At 29.6% G+C, this 22,576-nt stretch overlaps 1 protein-coding gene across 3 annotated transcripts; it reads right to left on the bottom strand.

Moving 5' to 3' along the window:
* Positions 1–1,289: 1,289 nt before the first annotated feature.
* LOC141451688 (UPF0047 protein YjbQ) lies at positions 1,290–22,005 on the bottom strand. Of its 3 annotated transcripts, none has more exons than XR_012456999.1 (6): positions 21,608–22,005; positions 20,528–20,622; positions 20,407–20,448; positions 14,125–14,253; positions 4,317–12,739; positions 1,290–1,439 (listed from the first exon to the last, which is right to left on the bottom strand). XR_012456999.1 is itself a non-coding variant. In XM_074123196.1 (5 exons), the coding sequence occupies exons 1-5, from the start codon at positions 21,765–21,767 to the stop codon at positions 12,653–12,655; spliced, it is 513 nt and encodes a 170-aa protein (XP_073979297.1). In that variant the 5' UTR covers positions 21,768–22,005; the 3' UTR covers positions 1,290–12,652. The 3 variants fall into 3 exon arrangements, 1 of the variants encoding a protein (XP_073979297.1); XR_012457000.1 differs by having other exon boundaries at positions 12,373–12,739; XM_074123196.1 differs by having other exon boundaries at positions 1,290–12,739.
* Between the last annotated feature and the right edge of the window lie 571 nt (positions 22,006–22,576).

Below are 22,576 nucleotides of genomic sequence, written 5' to 3'. Positions count from 1 at the left end.
AACTGGGGGACTCATTGGAAAGTCAGCACAAATGGAAAATAAAATCTCTAGTTTTCTGTATCAAGGATGTGTAAGATTAATAAGAAGAAATGAGTAAGTACCCAGTCCAGTAAGGGTTCTATTCAGGAGTCTGTGTAGAACGTAAAAAAATCTATCTCAACTTGAATTCCATTCAGATTCAGCTCAATCAACATTTTGGACTACGGATAACCCACAGAGTTAAGTGCTCTGAACCTGCCCATTCCTAAAAACTAGGATCACAAATCCAAAAAGAGATTGCAATCATGAATTCACTCAAATTCCTTAGGGGCATTAAGGAGTTAGGTTTATCCCGTAAGAGCAATAGTATTCGATAATACTATTAAGATTATAATTATGGAATTGCTGTACGAATAGCCTAATTTTGTCCTTTAGGTATTTTACTTGGTAAAATTCTAAAGGAAGTACTAAATGAATACACTTCCTTATTCCACTTTCTTAAATAACAGTGAAATCAGATAAAACAGGTAAATGTTGTAATTATTACTTCACGAAGACACATTACTCCTTTCATAGATGAACGACAAGGTGCTCTTAACAGAGTCGTTAAATGATGTTCAAGATGAAATATACTTTTTCATTATTGACATAGATTAAAAAATAACATAACAGTTTCATTTTTCAAGAACGGAATGAGTAGTTTTCACCACAATGGTCAAATTCTAGCTCGTTTAATTGAATGTAATTTTGTGTGAGTTCTGTAACCTTAAAAGAAAGGGTAAAAAAGTTGCTATCTAGACTCAGACGATTTCATTGCTCCTCTGGCAATATTCCTAAATCCAAAGGTGCCTTCCAGATAGGCGGAAAATTAGTTGGGATGAGAATTTAAAGAAAATTCACAAATAATAGAATCGATACAAGTAAGTACCTTTTCGATACAATGCATCATCTTCGCAAACCAATTGATCTCACAATTATTATAAATTCATTGTTAAAGAAATGGTAATGGGAACATTAGGATTGTTTGCTGTTAAGTCTTATCCATATAATACACATGTGGTTTTAAAAACATCACTGTCAGAACTAGATTCCTGCAATTCTTGGTGTTAAAAGTAACTTAGCTTAGTTAGCTCTTTGTTAACCAACATTTCACTTAAAGTTAGTGAGATGTACATGTTTATTTGCTAAGGAGTCCTAATAAATGTTGGAGACGACCAAAGGTACTGTTATGAGGATGAAACACCAATTACATACAATTTAGGCTCTTTATGAAGTTTTAGATTTAAAAAAAAAATGTATTCAACGATATACCTTGCATTCTCTTAAGAGTTGATCCTCTTAACCGTTGGGAAAGCTTCAATTCGGCTGTTTACGCTTATCCAGCAGAAAATATGAGAACCTCTGGGACTCATTATTTCTCCACTTGTACACAATATTTCCAAAGAGTTCCTCAATTATTTCTAGATAGGTAAATTAAAAAGATTACTTTTTTTTATTGAACATTCAAAACTTAAAAAAGATAGTTTTTTAAAAATCAAAACACAAAAATCCAAATTCTGAATCAGAGAATATTAAACACGAGACAGAAACTGAGAATTTTTATGGTATTTTTTTTTGACAATGTTTCATTTTGTAGTATGCGTTTTATTCTGTTTAGAGTTTTGTCGAAGTAAATTTTAAAAAAATTGGAATAAAAAAGTAAAAAGTTTTTAATTCAAGGATTTAATGGGCCCAAGTGCCTTGTATTCATTTTTTTTTTAGTTTTTAAATTTATTTAAATATTAATAATTGTTTAATTAATTATATTATGTACAAGTTCTATGTACAATACGCTAAAAAGAAGTTTTGTTTTTTTTTAATTTTTCTTGGGGTAAGGGGAAATGGTTGAGCATAAACTAATATTCGGTTAGCATTTTTAAAAACGCTAGAGCATCATTAGCGTTTTCGGGCTATTTACAAATAATATTTATCTTTTTATTAATAATGAAAAAACGGTAGAGTTTTTTTTTTTTTATGAATATTTTATGTACATTGTACAAATACAGTAATGCAAAATAAAAAATCTCGCATTAAAAAACTTTTATTAATTATTTACTATTATTCAAAGAACATTGATAATTTTTTATTTTTATTTTTGATAATATTGGAAAAATATGGAAGATTTGGAAATTCACAGATAAAAATTTATTAGAAAAATAGTATTAAACTTGCTTGTTATTAAGTTGTCTTTTTTTTGAAATCATTTTAATGAATAAAAAAAAGTTTTCTACACTGAGCATATATTTGTTTTATTTTTTAAACCTTCTCTTACTGCAGATCTCATTGGGAAACAAAACGAAAGTTAGATAATGAAAGAAATAATGGAGAAAGATGGTTTTTAAAGGAAAGAAGTTAAATAATTAGGATTTTGCATTTTTTCTAGTAAATGCCTCGCAACAATTTCCTTTAAAACATATATTTACAAAAATTGGTTTTTGGGTTCCTTACGCTTCCCCTTTAAACTGCAGTTTAAATGTAACTTATAACCTATCACTTTTGCTATAAAAATGAGTGGTAGAATCTCCGAGTTTGATGATAATCGCTATACCGCAAATGTGATTTTCTTGGCCAATTAACTTCATATAAGCTACTCAGATTAAGATCTAATCGCTTTGGTTTCTGATTATTTAAAAAAATTGGTTTTAAAGGAGTGGTGTAGGGACGCAAGCCAATAATTATTAACTATTAATGGTGGGTATAATTTTTAAGTAATTTTAGCCAATGTGAAGAAAATTCATCGAACAGAAATGTAAATTTCCTCAATTTTTATTTGTTCAGACCTCAAAACTACTCTACAAGATTTTTAATAGGCATTGATTTTGAAAGAAGTTCTGTGGGAGATTAGAGATCCCCATTACCTTATAATTTCCTCTTTGATTTATTAAGAACATCTATAAAATATTTAAGGCAACAAAAATTTTTGTTAAAAAATTTGCGTAGAGGAAATTTCTACTTAGAACAGCGGTAAGAGAAAGTCATTTGAATATTCGCACTAGATATTTATTTTTATCATATATATTTATTCGTTTATGGAAACCACGTCCCCCAGAAAAATAAATAAATAAAAAGGAATTTAAAAATAAAAAATTAATTTTATTCCTCCAAAATATTAATTATGCCTAAAAAAAATTGTATTTATTTAAATAAACCAATGTTTAAAAAAAAAAATACCATTTTTTCTTATAATAGAAAATTTATCTTTTTTTTTTTGCAAATATTTATCACACATTTCACTTCCTTTTTTTTTTACAAAACAAAATGTTTTCAAGTTTTTTGTGCTTTGACTAGTATAATATTTTATTCTTTTTTAAATTAATATCTGTACAATTTTTGTTCTTCACTTTCTATAGACAAGTTTATCAAGCACAAATAAGCGAAAAAAGAGAATTAAAAATACATTGATATAATTAATTTAACGTTTTACATCATGAAATAATTCAACTTCTATATAAATAAAAAATAATAAAAATTGTTTATATACAATAAAAAACTTTTTATATCAACAATCAAATATACATTATTCAATTCATATTTTTCCTTCTTCTGAATATGTACCTCATTTTCGTTACGAAATATGAACCAACAGTTTTCATTGTATAATTAATTTGTTTCTTCTGTATTTTTGTACACAGTTAAAATATCTTCTTTTTTTAAGCAAAAGCATAACAAACCTGACTTCGCGACATGGTATTTTTTTTCCTCAATTTAAAATTTATTTCAATAATTTCCTATTAAAATTAAAACAGATTTTTTTTTTAAATTCTTTGAATTTTTCTGAATGATGGAAAAGTTGAAGGGGAAATAGCGAATATCTTCAAATGAACAATTATAGCTTGTGACAACTTACAAAACTGATACTAGAACAATCTACGTCCCCTACACAACATAAAAATCATCTGGGATAGAAAAAAAATGCATTATATTAATCAGCGATTAATATGAATTTTGTGTCGCTTAGGAAAAATTAAACAATTAATAATTCTCATAAGCAAACCATTCAGATTACTTAGTTTAACTTGAAGTGATAAAGAGTAAGTGTACATTTCACACACGCGTTCAAATTATAATAGTCCACAAGAACGTAGCTACGGTGGCAACTAGAACGGAGGATATGAAAGAGCCCGATTTAAATTTTTTCTGCAATAGTCCGGATACAAACTTGGCGAAACGGCTACCCGCTGAAGGTTATGTAGGTTATCGAATTTGGAATATTAGATCAACTTTGGCTTTAAAAGTGCAAAAATTAAGAAACAAATTAAATGTGCTATAACTTATTTTTTGATATTTATTGTACTTACAATAGTTTTCCATAACTGGTATCGTACGCAACACAGCAGTTGGTTTTGCTATTATTCAGTTTTCTATAAATGATTTAGTTTTAGAAGTAACTTCAAAAACTTTTCGCATAGAACTCGTAACTGCATCAAGATGTTAACCAGAATGTGAGGTTTCTCTTAGGTTACAGAACAAGGGTGACTAAAATCTTATATAAAACTAAAAAGATATTTCTAATTTATCATTTAAAATTAAATTTATTTTAAGGAATGTAACAATCTAATTAAAAATACTATATTACAATATTTTATTTGAAATATTAATGAAAAATTAGGGTTTTTTTTTTTTTTTTAACTGCACGAAACAGTGATTTAAATTTGATCTTGACTGAATTTAGTATATTTATAATAATGGGGCCTATTATTTGGATGGGATAGAATTGAAATAAAGCGTTGGTACACATTCTAAACCAGACCTTTGAATTTCGACGTACCGTTAGTACCAGAAGACGTACGCTTATTTTTTTTTTTTGGAATAGGTATCCCTCCTTAGACTAATTACAACTGGTTGAAGCACACTCTAGAGAATTCGTTCGTATTAAACATACGAATTCGTGTTTTAACGGTTACTAATCTAAATCAAACGATCTGAAAAGTTTATTGAGGTAAAAAAAGTAAAAGTAAACCTCTGGTAGCGAGGGCCAGAAATTTTTTGGAGATCCCCTTTTTTATTTCTTTTATTTCAGTTGTTAAAAAGTATCTAACTGAACCAACTAAATACACACATTCACACAGAAAAACACAATAGTTGGACGCTGATTAATTAATTAGAAATATCTTTTGTAAGTTGTCCAAAGCTAAAACTAATAAATTACAAGAAATTTTGGTTTCCATGATTTCTTTTTTTAATGTGAATTAACAAAAAAAAAAAAAATCTGTTTGCTATTTTTTTTCATTTTATAAAAAGATTCAACTTTTGTTCATTTTTGCATATAACAAATGACTAAACTAAATTATGTTGTTTTTCCTCTAAGCAGAATTTCATTTTATTCTCAATTCTTTTGAAAATGACTTTTATTTATTTTTAGAAATCTAAGCAATAAAGCAACAAGACTGTTAATTTTTAATTTATTAATAATACCATATTTTTATTTTTCCTTATATAAACACAAGGTGCACGCGGGCGCCCAAAAATGTAACAACTCTGTCCCAAAAAAACTAATTATTTTATTTATTTATAAATACACCACATCATAGGTTTTGCGTTATTTTTTTTTGTTATTGTTTTAATATATATATATTATAATATATATTATATATTAAAATCGCAGCACAAAAACCGAATGTATATTTTATAAATATAGTAATTATTTATCGATTCCATATTTATCGACATGTAATTAATTTTTATAAAGCTAGTTCCCCAGAGCTGAGGTACGTTTTAATAGTACTGTACTATACAAACATCGTGTTTAAAAGTGTTAATTTATTTTCAAAATTAAGTCTTTATATTATATATATATAATATATATATAATAATAATTTATAAGTAGATTATAATGCACACTATTTATAAATTATGTAATTCAAATGTCCAATTTTATCAGATCTTTTACCGAAATATTCCTAGTTTTTTCCACAAAAAAATCAAAATGAAAAACTATTTTTCATTTCTTATTTCCTTCTTATTTTTTTTTTGTTAAAAAAAAAATATTTATTTAAATAGTAAAATCTTGATTTCCTCTAAAACTATGTACAAACATTGTGCTGTGGCAGTGTGAGGCAGTTTCCTTAACAGGTGCAAAAAATTGGCAGAGCGCGCACTAATTTATTTACTTTTTTCTCCACACAACCTTATTTAAAAAATAAAATAAAATGAATAAAAAACTTATTTTCTCTCTGTGCCGGATGTACAAGTGGCCTCATAGAAGAAAGTAGAAAGAGATTATACACCGCATTTGCGACAAAAAAAGTTCGTACAAATCGTGGTCTAATTATCAATAGTTTTACAGAAAACAGCCATTTTAAAATTTGAAAGAGCTTTACCATGATTTCCATAAAAATGATCTTAAAAGAGAAATAGCCTATTGCAAATTTAATAAAGCAAATAGAAAGAACGTTAAGTTAAATTCTCCATAAGACCATATTGATATAACATAAGATGAAGTTATTTGAACACTAACCAATATACATTTCTAATTTATTAATTTTTGATAAGAATATTGTTTGATCCCTAAACGAGTTAAATATGTCCTAAATGGATGGACTTGCTTTTGATTTTTTTCTTTTTTAAAATGAGAAAGATAGTAAAATATTGATCAAGTACAATTGATAATTGTGGCATAAATACTACAAGATAACAACGCGTGCTGAACTAGTTGCGTTAGTGAAATATATTCGTAAAAATATATGTGATTATTAGAGGCAGCCAGAGTGCACTAGATAAATCAGACTAGCGTACATATATATCCTGCTGAAACTGAAGAAATAACAGCAACCACAAAAGAATACCTTCCTTTCACTGTAAGGTTAATGAAAATGAAGGGCAGACTTGCCAGCCTGAAAAGAAAGGAAGAATTCTGAATGCCTTTAAACGAAAATTTCCCAAAGAGACCAAGATTTAAGGGTAAGTCAGGATAGTTAGTTTTTGGGGAATATTTACATAAAATTTGGAATAGCCTTCACCTCTTTATACAGAATGTAATTAAGAGGAAAATAACAAGCATATAGGGATCATTTTCTCGCGAAATGAAAATGAAAGGAATTATTTGGCGTCTTTTACCAATTCTTTTTCCTTTTTATCCTCCCTTCGGTGTGAGTATAATGTGTTCTCCATCTACTTACAGTTCTCAGATCAGTACCATTAATCAGAAATATGACGTTATTTAAAAGCTACGTTTTATAACAATAAGAAAAATTAATATATGTATACTATATGTCAATAAAGATAATAATTGCCTGTAAGGCCAAAACTGCTAATGCTAACAAAACCCATATGTTTTCGCCATTTTTTAAATAAAGGATCAACCCTTTATATACCGGTAGGGATACCCAACCCTTAAAACAGAAGTACTAATAAAAGTTTTAAAAGAGCATTAATTGAAGATTTTTAAGAGGTTTACAGTTTACTGTCCATTTGATTTGTTTCAAACTTAAAATGATACCTTTTCTTAAGAAATTGACTGAACAACATCATCATTTATGGAAAATTTTATGTTATTTTCGTTTGAATATTGTTTTTCATGTCATTTGCATTAAAATAATTAAAAAGAAGAATCATAAAATGGACGTTTGCTCGAAAACGATTGAGAATTAGGCATTTTCAATATCGAATTTTATTGGTCACAAATGAGGCGTAGAATCTTGGTACACCCTGTCTGAATAATTTGTTTGTTTGTTATTTTTTGCGTAATTTTTAATAAACTTTTACATTTTAAAAAATATCAATTTAAGGAATGTTCATTTTAGGAAAATTCAAGAAATGAATCCCACTACCTGGAAAATATAGAGTATTTCTCGTTAAAATTAAACATTGCTTCAATAAAAAATAATCAATTTAGAACAAGCCGACAGCATTATGGAGGTACAATAAACGAAAAAACATTTTTATATGGAATTTTTCAAAAAAACTATTAAAAGTTACCATTTATATTTCCCCATTATTTGTTCGTTTATATTAGTATTGGTTTGGATCTTTTTAGAAATATTCAAAAATATTTACAAAAATTTTAAATAATTGGCCGGAATGCCTGCCCACAAAAATTTGTATCACTTCTACATTTTTCTCAATCATAGTTTCTTAAAAAAAAAAGTTTCTTTGTTTCTTTTACTTTTAGAAAAAAAAAAACTACAATAAGCACACTCGAGAACAAATAAAGAAAAACCTTGTCATTTGAGATGATCAATTTTAATAAAATGAACTTTCTCTTAGTTCCCATGATTTTTTTTCTTTTTTAATTTAACACACCATGGTTTAAATATATTTATTTAGAGAATTTTCATTTTGTTTTAATTATTAGAGAGGAAATTATTTAAAACAAATTGTTTTACTATTTTTTATGGGTGATAAATAATCTCACATCATTTTTAATTGTCATAATGAATTGAACTCCGAACAAAAGTTAATGGGAGAAGATAGAATTACTTATTTACTGACGTTCGTTAGTTAGAGAGCAGACTGAATACTACTTACAGGCTGTTGCTATGAACGGGTGCCAAATCTGATATTTCCTTTTCACCGAGTTAACTCATACGCAACCATTAGAAGGAGCAGGCTATGACTGGCAGTATCTGGACTTATTCCATTGCAGGACTATCAATGCTGACCCACATTAGATACAGATCTTATGCCGTTCAGGCATCCATAACAATAATAATAAAATTTATTAAATTTTTGACCTCCCCACGATAACCAATGAATAAAATAATATAAAGGAAGTTAAAGAAGCAGTTGCAGGACGGAGCAGGATAAATATAAGACTATCTACACGAGGATAGTTATTGTGGACATTTCTACCCATCTGATCGCTAAATTGTCTCCATCATCGCAGCAAAAAAGCTGTAGGGTAGTCACACGACACACCTTTTACCATATGGGTGCAATTGAGCTATCCGTGATCACAGTACCGTAGATACCGTTAAAAAAAAAAGTTGGGCAAGCGATGTCGCAAGTTTATAGTGGCGGAATTTTCGTCGGTTTCTCTTAACCTGCTTCAGATCTACTCAATGCTTTCACAAGGAGCATAGAGATGGCCCCCCTCTAGCATCTTTTTCAAGAGAGCGGATGACAGTAACTCAAATAAGTACATTATTCTCTGTTTTGCTCCCGAGTGTTTTTTATTTTCTTGACTAATCGACAGAAATTTTTTTATAACTTTTCAATTTTTATTTTTACTCCTTTATTCCCCTTAAACGTAGTAAATTTAATAAGAATAAGCTCGCTTTCATCGGACAGTAGATTAATAGCAGAATATCGCAAATAATTAATAACATTTATAGTTTAGTAAAAATGGTAAAAAATGGCATTTTTTGTTTTGTTTACATATATATGTATATATTGTAATGTATTACTGAAACAGAGGATGAATTTATTTTTTTCTGTTTAAATAACATTCATAAAATATTTGCCACTTAACCTAGATTTTATTCCTTTATTTTTATGAGTTTTAAGCAGTAGCTAAAAGGTTATGAGAAATGAAATCTCCGACGTATATTTATATAATTTTTAGACATACCAAGATATTTAATTAATTTTGCAAAATAAAGAATAGCTACTTAATTTATACGAATGTTTTCAAAAAAGCAAATTACAAGTAATGCTAAGGCAACAAAAAATAAAAATTATATAAATCTTGCGAAAATGCTGTCGGAAAGCTTTAATCAACGCCTAAGACAGAGCAACCCGCTAAAAGTTACGATTAGTATTCAAACAAGTTGTGTTTGATGGAATATGTGTGAGACAAGAAGTTACTATATTTAAAATATCGAGCTATTAGCTCGGTTGTGACGTATGCTGTGCTTCAAATGGTTGTAGTTATGTCAGGAGCACTGAGAAAGCTGCTAGGCTTTGTTACAAAATAAGAAAATACTAAATATACAACAACCTTCTTCCATCAAAGCTGCTTAATCTAATTATGTTCACGATCCCAACTATCCAACATAAAAGATTCAAGTTTCTGTTCCACTGTAAAAAAACATCTAAACAAAGGAGGCTAACAAAAGTTTCATTACTTACTTGAAGTATCATTCTCATCACTATAGTAAGTAAAGAATCCGTACAACCAAGTATTCGCAATACAGGTACGTGAAATATTCAGCAACAGCCTTTCGTTATCTATATTCGGATCCTCAATCAGCATTTTTGGAATGCCAGCAACAAGTTGAGCTCATCAATAAAAGTTGTTATACTGTTAAACTTCAAGCCTGAATGTTCGACATAGTTGCTTCACCTAAAGACGAATTTCGGCAAGTTCGGACAAAATGTAAAACAGAAAAAAAAAAAACATAATTTGGTCTATCCAATTTCTATATTTTGACCCTAATTCATAAATGAATTGACACTCAATGTACAAAAAAAAAGAAGCTCTTCCAGCTTACTAGAACATTCTAATACCATTTTCGGGGATGAGAGGAGGCAAAAGAACTAGATGAACTCTTAACAAATATCTGCTAGGGAGAATCGAATCTAAGCCCTACGCTTTCCATAGCCTCTCTAGGCTCAATCCTAGCTCAAACAAGTGGGTGTTTACAACAACTAAAAAACACTTGGCCAATCTTTCCATCCGATTTCACATTTTGTGAAACACTCCTATCTACTGGGATCAGACAGATGAACTTTTTCCAGTCATCTGGAACATCGCAACGCCTATGTCGAAATGAAGGTACAAGAATTTAGTACCAGCGCAGCCAGCACAATCTAACAGAGACACAAAGTTGAGTTTCGTACAAGCATACGAAATACAACGAAGACTAGCATAGACCTCTGACTGGAAGGATGTTGTCAACCATACACGACCAAGTGCTCTTCTGTCTCTAAATAGTTCGCTCCTTCCATCCAATCCGTGTAACATCTGAAGTAGTTATTAGGGATCACTACAGACGAACGAACCCGTCTAACTTATGAGATTGTACCAAAAATCTAACATTTTTGTCACTGTCATAACATGACTAGAACATCAATCTCGCTTTTGAAAAACAAATTATCACAACGCTATCCTTACAAAAAAACAAATAATTTTTAAGAAGTTTTTAGAATATGTACAACCGCACATAAATATCTTGCCAAATTCAATTCTAGTTGAAAATTTAAGAAAGCACAAAAAATACGGAGATTTCACCAAATTTCAGAGTTACACAGGATTCAAGGGGATAAAATTAAAATAAAAAGTAAAAAACAATCTGGAAAACTAAAAAACTTAAGATAATTTTTGAACCGAATGTTTATGTTATTATCACCAATAATAATTTAAATGATTTTCCTTTGTATTACTTAAAATGTACTCTTCACACAAATGCCGTTCTTTCCAAATGTGAAAGATCTGTATGTAAACTAATTAAAAATAAGTGATTGTTGATAAATTAAATAAAACTATGTACCATTAAAGAAATAGATAATAATAAAGGACTTAGGCCCTCGTGACAGTGTATTTAAAAATGACGTATTATATTTATTACATTTATATTTATTTCTTTTAAAATTTTTCCTTGAAAATACCAAATAAAAAATCCCATTCACAGAAAAAATTACATTAAACACGTCTATTGTCTACTTCGAAAAATTGTTCCCAAAAATTTAAAATAAAAAAATCTTTCTAAATATACAAGAATTTTTTAGATTTGGAACACACAACGGGTGCGCACCAGTTTTTTTTATTTATTTTGGGTCGTGGCCATATATATTTTTTTTTTTTGTATTTATTCAAATTTTGCTTTACTCTTAATTTCTATTATTAATAAAGTGATGATGCAGCCGCTATATATTTATATATGCACTATTTATATTTATATATATGTATAATATATACAAGAATGATTATTTTTTTACTTTCAGTGGAAAACACACGTGCATTTCAATTTTAATTTATTAATCTTCTTGTTTATATATATTTTTCTGTTTTTTGTTTTTTTTTGCTTTTTTTTTGCGTAGAAGCTGTCGGCATTTAAGAACACTTGGTAGATTTATTATTTTATAATAGTTTTTTTTTTTATCTATTTTAAATCTAAGAAAAACATCGGCGGCCATTTTTTATTATTATTTAAAAAAAAAATCTTTTAAGAAAGGCGCACCGGTTCATTGATAGGGGACTGCCCAAGGAACACACCCCTTACGAGTTTTTGTTTTTTTAAATGGATGGCTTTAATAAAAGAAAATTACAAATAATGTAAAAACTGTTAAAGGAATCCTGGGTAATTATACTTGTTTATCTTTTCACAGGAACAAACAACAACAATTTTGGTAAAAGTATGTAGGACGCGACTTATTAGTTTTTAAAAATTATGTTTTTTATTTTTTTAAATGATGAGAACCTCAATTTTATTATTATTTTTTTAACAAATTTAATTTTATTACTTATAATCTCACCTATTTGATTAGACGGGATGGGGACTAAATTTGAAGCGCGGCGCATTAGCGTCAACATTTTGCTTGCAATATAAATATAGCAGGAAGTGAAGAGGAGTGTTGTTGCTGCAGGCAATTAGCAGCGCAACGGCATACCACGACGGCAGCGCGGTAGGTAACAGCAGTAGCAGCAGAGAGCACAGCGGCGACGGCGACGCTAACAAACAGGATGACGTAGGTGAAGACTGATGATGTAGATGAGGGACATGTACAATCTCTCGCATTCTCGTTTAGAGTTATATTAACTGCTTGTAGATGCTATAGGCGAGACCGGACTTAGTGGCGATCGGCTACAATCTCGAAGGCAACCGTTTATTGTTACCACTACCTACACAAAAAGTACAAAAAATAAAATAAACAAAAGTTAAAAGATAATTTCAAATTTAAAATTAAATAGCCATTAAAGTATTTCATAGTATGTATTTGTGTAGCTCTATCTACTTTGTTTTAAAAAATGAAAAAAAAATTAAGAAAATAATCACATAAAATAAGAGGGAGAGGCTAAATCAACAAAAAACCTATCTTCGGATATGAATGAAGAGCCAATCTATAAAAAAAAATTCTTAAGTAAACAATGAATATGATTCATCATATTTTAAAATTCAAATAAAATGGTAAGTCTTTAGTAAAATAAAACTTGCTTTTATTTTATTGGCAATTGAGAATCTCGGAGACTGTGGTTGGTTTGGTACAAATAATTGCGCGACTGCTTCCTGTCAAAGAGATTACCAACTTATAATTAGCCGAACTCTAGGTCACGCGTTGAACTTAATATAGCTCTGAAATGTGGAATTTTAAGGTGGAAGCTTTCGTTGCAACAGTTTGATTAGTCGACGACTAATCGCAACAATCAACAACTAATCATTTACCAACCAATCCAATCATAGCGACAAAATATTGTCGCCTATATATCCCTAATTGATGATGTGCATAAAATTCACAGGGTAAAGGTTTTGACAATTGCAGCAAATCTTAAAGCAATCCAATTCCTTATTAACGTGTTAAGTCCAGTAAGTCAGAATCTACACAGATTAGTAGCATGACCCGCCCACAACCACTTGACAGACATCCTCTTGGTTGATAAGATGTAATTATCGATATTTCCATTCCGAACGACAGGAATATAAACTCCGAATCGGCCGAAAAATAAAGTACTGAGACCTGGTGGTAAAATTCAAAGAATGTACTAACTTGACACTGCAAGGTTTAGTGCAAACTAATTTAAGCTCATTTTAAATAGCTAATAGCCAATTTGTCAATCACAAAAATTTATAAACAGTGTCTACTCAAATTTCTGTGGCTTTGAAATAAATATAATACTTTATTTCATGAAAAAAAAAGAACGAAAATTACAAACTTGAGAGCAGTGCGCAAGGAAAAAAAATACAATTATAATAATAAAGTTGATGAATCGCCTCTAATAAATTTCTAATCGCAAGACATTTATTTATGAGCTTTTGAAAATCACCGTCGGCAAAACCATCCTGAAAAAGAAGTTATAACGCTATGTAGTATTAATAAAATAATAAAAACTTCTCGCCTCTGTTTCTGAATAAGAAACTGACAAATTAATTGCATATTATTGCAAATCATTCATTTCCAAACAGAAGACAGAATTCTTTAAGCTTATAAAAGATGAATTGATGCATTTAATATGATAAAAGTTTCAAAATGTTAAATGAATTAAAATTAAATTTAGTTATACTCTCTTACCTTTCTAGAGCCTGCATGATCTCTGTGCTCGCACAGCCAGATTCCCTGCCAAGTACCTAGATTTAATTTGCCATCTGTGATTGGAATGGTCAATGACGATCCCAAGAAACAAGCTTTAACGTGCGCAGGCTGAAGAAGAAAATAGCAGTGATTCATTAGAAAGGAACAATAGAATATAGAATATAGAAGAAATAAAAATGAGGATATTATTTTATTGCATGTTCAAATTGATTTCTAAAAAAACATTTTCTGTACAACCTCATAACTAATTATCTATAGTTACATTATCGTGGTTTCTTTCTCCTTTTTAAACTCTTGCAGGAGGGACTAATTTCAAAAATTCCATCCAAGTTAAAGAAAATAAATAGTGGCTAAAAAATGCAGGCAACCGACCACAAGAGAAATAAATATTAAAAACTGACAGTCAAGGAACCGTATACTAAGTACATAAACCCAACTGATGAAATACTTATCAGCTGGCAGAAAGATGCCAAACAAAATGGGATATATTTTGAACTGCAATAAAATTTTAGTGTAAAAAGTTATACAAAATTCATTTGTTTTTTTGTTTATTAAAAAATGTATTTTGGTTTTTATAGCCAGTGCCAATAAATTTATCAAAATCTTTGAAAACAGTACTGTTATTGTTTTTTATACCATTGGTGCAACAGTTTATGAAAGGGCTATAAAAGTCTTATTTTTATGTCTTATTACCTTCGCCACTAGTAACTGTAGCTGCACAGTTTTTACGCGACGCTTGTTCAACTAATTATCTAGACCGTTTCAGAATTAATCCAACCAATACATTGAACAATTATGTTCAACAACATTTATAATGTCAACTTATTCGTACAGGATATGAAATGTGTAATTACAAAGTAAAATAAAAAAAAAGAAAAATTATATTAGTTAATAAGCGATTTCGTGTTCTACAGCGTAAAGTGTAAATTAAAACACAAAAAAGATCACAAAAAAATTAGTTTTACGATATTTTCACTAGACAATGAACTATTGATTGACCTTTTTGTATGGTATTTCGTTCTTCTAATTGATGTTAAATTTAGTACAACAGACTCACTTAAGAAATACACATGATTCCAATTACCTCAGAATCTTTAGTCGAGGGCTTTAAAATCTGCCAAAAATATATCAATTTCTCCCATTTTTATTTACTTGAGGGTAAAAGTTGTACGTTGTATATTTAAGTGGTATATTGATTCGTTAGATTGTTGTAGGAGGGGGTCTAATTAAAGAAAATTCTATGATTATTTTGGAGGCGACTGCTTTAGTTTTAGGCATTTTAAAGATAAGATTTTATTTAATTTACACATTTAGCTTTTTTAAGGATTTTTTGCAAAGTTGATGCAGCTATCAGTAAAAGTAACTCTGCTAATCGTAATGGTGGCTTTATTTTGCTAATTTTTTTTTTAATCTATTTTTTAATATTTAGTGTGATAGTTACGGTATAATTCCTATCACCTTCTATTAATCTTCCTTTGTCTATAACTATAAGGATTGCCGGTGTTGAAAGAATTGACAAGTGGTGCAAATTGCTTTGGCTGGCACCGATTCAGTTTTACTGTCGAGAATGATAAATAGGTTATGAATATGTTAGTTTGTGGGAAAAATATTAAACACTTTGAAATAAAAGTTTTGAAAGTTAAGAAAAATCTTTGTCTGAAAGTGGGAATATAATGTATGTGCTTTTTTTTAGAGTTCCCGTTTTGAGATTACCTCAAAAATAACACGAACGGAAATGGGATAGAAATTTTGGTTGTAATTGAGTTAACTAATATATTTGTCTTCCAGGATTTTGTTGACCATGAAGGTTATTCCAACATGAACCAATATTTCTGTTGTCTTGGGACGCACTAATACCACACCAAGCCAGTCAATTTAATGAGCGAGGGTTCAGTGGGTAGCTAAATGGGTTAGCTCCCACATCTAGCTCTAGTCCAACACGCATAAAACTTCCACCCACAAGCGTAAAGCCCACTCCTACAGTTTTATACAGATGACTTACATTGAACAAACAAATAAATTAAAAGATAATTTCTAAACTGAGATTCTATTAGCTTGTGGCCTTCTAAACACCATGTCAATCTTTCTATTCAGGATTCTTAGATAAGAGACGAAAAAAAAGCCTGGTTAGAACTCTTGATTTGTGGTTAAACTATATATTACATGAATTAATTGAACTACTTAATTGGAGCCCACAAAGCCACTCCACTGGAACCTTCCTAAAATCTATTTTTACAATTTCCTCAAAACTGTAAAGTTCTCCTACGAGCAGTTAGCATAACAAATTTCCAAAAATTCTATGGAATAATTTACGAGAAAATGGCAGAAACTTTAAAGTGTTCAGGATTTAAACACTTCCAATTAATTTGAATTTTAATAATAAATAAAAATACAAGTTTCACTAAAATGTTTACATATGAAAGTGATATCTGTACGCTCGAGTAAATATTAAGTAAGTTAGATGGCCTATCAACCAGATTTGAGCCCACTGAGAGGAGTTGATTAAAATCCATGTCTTTAAAATCACACTACAATATCTTTACAATAATGCTCGAGGTACTAACTTAAAGAAACATTTCAACTTCCACCTAAAAATGTCCAGAGCAAATTTTTTCAGAACAATTAAACAAATTTTTGGATAATAACTTTAGAAAAATTGGAGGAGGGATTTAAAAAAAAAAAAAGAGATCACTATTAAGTGGTACTCAACTCAAGACTTTGTCACTTTCTCCGAAATCTGAATTTTTGTAAAACATTATCCCTATTTATGTGGTAAAGTTATCAACTGACAAAATTCCCTTAAAAATAAAAAACTTGTAATTAGTTCCAGGATATTTTATAAATTAGTAGGTTTCCTACTTCTGATGCAGACTACTTTAAATTAAATCTATTAATTTCATAGCAACGAAATGAATGATGGAAATGAAAGTAAAATAAGAAAGTATTACGGAATCAGTGTGCAAGTGTTAAGATCGGTTCCCGCCATGGGCCCAGATTTAAAGCCGAAAAGCGAAATTCTAAGCCCCATCAGTTGTGTTCTGAAAAATTGTTACTTCTGTAAGATTTACTGAAACCATCAGTTAGATAAATGATCAAGAAAGAAGACAACAACTGTACTATTCAAAACTTCACAAAAATCAAAATCTACTGCAACATTTTTATAATGTAACTTGACTAGTGTTAATAAATTAATATTTTAATAAAAATGTCGTCTTGCAGATACACAACCACCTGACTGTTAATTAATTAGGCTTTAATGACATTTGGCACAAAACAAGCAGCGTGTCCTACTTGAATGCCCTTAAGTGAAAAATCAATGCAAAGGCTAAAACAGTACTAGAAAATAAAATAGGCGGAAAAATATTTTTCTTTATCTTAATGTAAGAATAATCTTTTAAATTTAATATTTCCACAGTACGGCGGGGATCATATAATAGATTTACTATTTGATTGACTTTTTATGAAATTAAGGAAATACTTTTAGGGCGATAAAAAATCTGAAATGAACAAGTCTCTCTTTTTCAGCAATTTAGGAAATAAAATTTTTAAATTATATTGAAAATGTGGTTAATTCCGTAGGGCTGGGGAATATCACTGATTTTAATCGCCAACTAAGTTCCATCTCACACTACACTTGCTGATTGAGCAAAACAAAAAGCAACTTATTTCCTTTTGAAAGGTTTTTTTTTGGTCGAAAACTTACACCAACCTACGAGGGTCAAGGAAAACTACAAAAAATCTTTATCATTGTTTCTGTAATATGGATTTTAATGCCTGTTAAACTCAATAAAGTTTAGTTTATTTTGGCATAATATTTCATCAAAGCAAGACTAGATTTAGGAATAACATGATTGAGACCAAAAGTTGATTCTTTTTCACTCAACTTTGAAACAAAACTAGCCATGTATTAAATATAAAAGTACTACTCGAAAAAGAAGAAGATAGAGATAGAAAGAGACGTCCCCCGGGGTGAATATCCCAACCCGAACACTTCTAACCCTAGAGGGAGACACTCCCACACTATAAAATGGGTGGTTGCACCTGTTCGGGGCCCAGTTACCTACATACATTCATTTCCACCCACATATTCCTACAGCTTGTACAAAATTCGACACTCAAAAAAGGATTCAGGGAGGATCATGCTTATTTTTGAATTATCAACAGTATGTAATGGTGAATTATATGAAACTTAAGTGAAATAAATCTTACAAATAGTACACAACTCACTTTTAACGCGTTGATAAGAAAAGTTATGAAGAAAGAAATATTTAACAAACATATCTAAAAAAAATATATTGAAACATTGTTATATATTACTACTTAACTCCCACTAATATTACAAGTTATAAAATAATTCAAAACCGTTCATCCCGCTAAAATGTCTCTAGAGAACACCTTAAATGTTCTGTGTCTAGATTTTAGAGAACAATTTTAGAAATTAAAAAATATTTGGCCTTTATAAATAATAAAATCGCAAGTCAAGAGAATATACAAATACTGAAATTAATTAATATAATATGGATAGCCGGATGAGGTACCTTAAAATCGAAGCGAAGGCAGCTAAGGATGAAAAAAGGAAGGAGTAGTTGCAAGAGCTGAAATGGTCAATTGCAAAAGATGTCTTCTGAAAGGTTACCGATGTGGATGAGGCAATGAAGCCCACTTTTGTGAAGGAAGTGGCGTGTTGGACAAAAGGTTGGCTTAGGTACGGTGAGGGACAGAGAGCCAAATAAAAGATTGGCTTGACGGCCACTTGATAACGGGGAAACGCTGGTATAAGTAATATCATTAGCTCCAAACGAAGTATGGAGAATGTACGCCCAGACCGAATGGCAAAGAACATGGAATGAGCCTACATCTTTGTAGTATTTAGGCGGCCAGTAAGTTAGAATTCCAAGTTCCAAAAAACTCGGCAGGAATGTTAGCTATCTATTCTTGATGGCCCCACGCTCCCTGTGGCAAGTAGAATTACACGTACACACATATACTGACAGTTCTAACATTCACTCAATACTCACAGCTTTCAGAGGGCAAATATTTAAAAGTAGGGCATTTATAGTCATCACCAGACTTTTTCTTCCACATCCCATAGAAATAACCAACTAAAATGTCGAGTTTTTTATGACAGCGTTTGTAATTCACAAAAAATAAATCCTAAAAATATAAACTTTAATAAAATAACTTTGATGATCTTAAATAATAAGATTCTGACTAACTATCAAAGAATAAGTATATGAAGATAACACAAATGTTTAGTAACTGCTATGGAAGTTTTATTTATTAAAATTAAAATTGTGCTTTAGAAGCAAAAAATTTTTCAGGTCCCTGAGAGAGTGACAGAGAATGATAAAATTTGAAAAGTAAGTTTGTATGACACAAAAAATAACTGGACTTGAGTTAAAAACAAAAAATTATCAAGATTCAAAGAATCTATAAATTAAAAAAAAAAGATGAATTTTATTTTTAAGAAATTTAACAGCATCGAATTAATCTTCTTTGATTACACAAGTAAAAGACGCAATTTTTAATCTAATCTTTAATGATTAATCAGTATATCCAGCAAGTTTTAGTATTTATAATATAAAAATTATGTAGTCCATTGATAAATCTATCATATCACAGGGCAGATAATTGCTGCTTAAGTGACATTAGTTACGATGTTCTCAAATAATAAATATAAAATATTATTTTTTTAAGAGTTAGATTGAAATCGCTTTAGAAATTTCACCAGAATTTCCATAATTGTAACAAATTTTCTACAAAATCAGAATTTTAGCACTACCGCAACATATTTAATTTCTATCTTTACTTAGTAGGAAAGCTCATGATCACTCTCATCAACAAACATGTCACAGAAAGATAAAAAAAAAGTAAAGCAAAGCTGTTGATTCTTAATACGAATAGTTAACATAGCTTTAAAAAAAATACGATGGTAAAGCTTTCAAACTTTCTTTTTTTTTGACATTTTACATCAGTACACTCTATTTTCATCTAAATCGGAATTTCTATTCAATACTAAAAAATCTGACGAGCTAGCAACATTTTCTCTGATCATTAGTAAAAGGGAATCAAAGATGAAATATAAAATCGAAAATAAAGTCTTCTTTCCTAAAGCAGTGTAATGACCGCCTAATGAAATCTTATTTATTTTAAAAAATCCGTTATTATATGAATGATGCCGAGATATAAAAAATAGTAATACCAGATATAAAAATAATGCATTGCATAATTAAAAATAAATGTAATAATAATTAATCTTACCATATCGTCCGGACCTTCACAAGAATGTCTATACGGTAAACCCTATAAAAAGAAACGATTATCAACAAAAAAGGAAAATAATTACAATTTAAATAACACTCTATTAGAAAAATATAATTACTTCTGGCACGATTTTATTAAGCATCATTTCCATATCGTCTCTAACATCAGGATCCCAACTTTCATTCAGAGCTAGACTTGCTGATGTATGAAGAACTAAAGTAATAAAAAAAAAAAAGTAGCTATTTAACATATCATGTTTTCCACACTAATTAACAGAAATGGCAAAAACATAATAGGCATGCAATAATAAATGATTTAATTACATTTTAGTTAATTACTGTACAATTAATTCTGTGCCCTTTTTTTCGTACTGACAAGTGTAGAGTTGAAATAACCTTACACTATGGAGTATAAAAAGGTAACTTCTGCCCATATTTAATTTAACTTATACCCAATTTTTTCGTTTTCACGAATTAAACATAAGTAAAACAATTAATTTAATAAAAAAATCTCATATAAATAGAAAACTTTTCGACATTTTTATATAAGATCTAACTAGTAAAAGACCTAGTTTTACCAATCAATAATCCATAAATGTTTAACAAGAACATTGGAAGCTCTCTTTGAATTTTACGAAAGCCAAAAATAGATCAAAGAGAAAATTATAAAACATTAAAAAATGAATACTACTTTAAATAATTATACTATAAAACTAAATCTTAAACCTGAACACGAATAATTCAATTTGAATGAGCAATTCTCTTATGTTAAAGAAGTAATATTCAACACTTTATTCGTTAAGAAAATTAAAACCTAGAAATGTAATTAACAATAATACTTCAATTAATCATTTTTTATATCTGTTCAGTTTTACTCTCTTAAAGTTAGTTTCAGAATTTTTCTACTTTTTACGATTAAATAAAATAAAAGTAAAGAAAAGTTACTGGGAATTTAAAGAATTCGAGATGTGATACCATCCTATTTTACTTTACCAGCCTACTAGAAAATTGATTAAATAAAATAATTATTTTTTTTCTTTTGAATAATTGGACTACTGTTACTATTACCCACATTAAAATTCTAGGCAAGTGAATACAATGTACTTTTACTTAACAAAATTATTTCAAATAAGAGCAAGTTTTAGAATTCACCTACAAATTTCTAACCAAACCCAACATTTAAGTGTGTTTATACTAACTTTGTACGTGAAACAGCCCGATAGAAAATTGACAAATTTCAGGCATTTGTTTTAGTATTTCTTCTGTAACTAAATGAACACCTCTATGTTGCGGTCTTAGATTCATTTTTCTTTGAAACCACGCCGAACCTATTTGTATTCCCCTGTTGGAAGAAGCCATGACGGTGATTCCAAGTAGGGGCGCCTTCTTTCCCAAAATCTTCCACAGCTGCCAAGCCCGTCCATAAAATGCTATAACTTTTCTACTTCCTTTAAATTAATGTTTCTAGGAAGCATTGTTCACACTAGTATAAATGTTGTACTAACAGAATAAAATGAACGGTATCGTACACTACACACCTTTCTTACACACGGTCCATGTAGCACCAACTTCGAATTACTGCCGATAGGATCGTTCTCAACTGTGGACTATCAATAAAACACATGATTGGCGCCAATTATAATGTCCCTCACAATTGAAGTGAATTTTCCTTTCCAAGGTATAATTGGCAGTATCAAAATTAGATAGTTATTGATTTTTGTAAACGTTAATTTCTTTACTTTTTGATTGATTAGCTAAGATCAAAGTTACAATAAACAGTCCAGTTGATTTTATCCGTAATAATACATTGTTAACTAAACAGTCCAGTTGATTTTATCCGTAACAATACATTGTTAACTCCCTTTCTGAATTTTCCCTAATCCTGGAAAATTCACTACAAAATCAATCTCTGATGATAAATGGAAATTAAAAAAAAACAGAATTATAAAAAAAAATATTTGGAATTGTTGAAAGAGGAATCAATTGGCTCTCCTTTGTTTAATTTGGCACTTGAGAAGGAAAAGGGCAATCTGATAACTCTCAGCTAAATCTTAAATAGGATTAACCTAATCTTCTCTTATGCTAATGATGTTTTGTCACCTTGAATATGAGCGACCCTCCTAGAAATTTTTCGTTAAGTTCACTAGAGAAGCTAATAAATAAACTTA

The sequence above is a fragment of the Rhodnius prolixus genome, unplaced genomic scaffold (assembly GCF_049639745.1).
Source record: "Rhodnius prolixus isolate KJV_2025 unplaced genomic scaffold, Rpr scaffold_14, whole genome shotgun sequence".
In the NCBI taxonomy this organism is placed as follows: domain Eukaryota; kingdom Metazoa; phylum Arthropoda; class Insecta; order Hemiptera; family Reduviidae; genus Rhodnius; species Rhodnius prolixus.
Note: the sequence above shows the minus strand (reverse complement) of the source record. Positions and strands in the feature narration are given on the sequence as shown.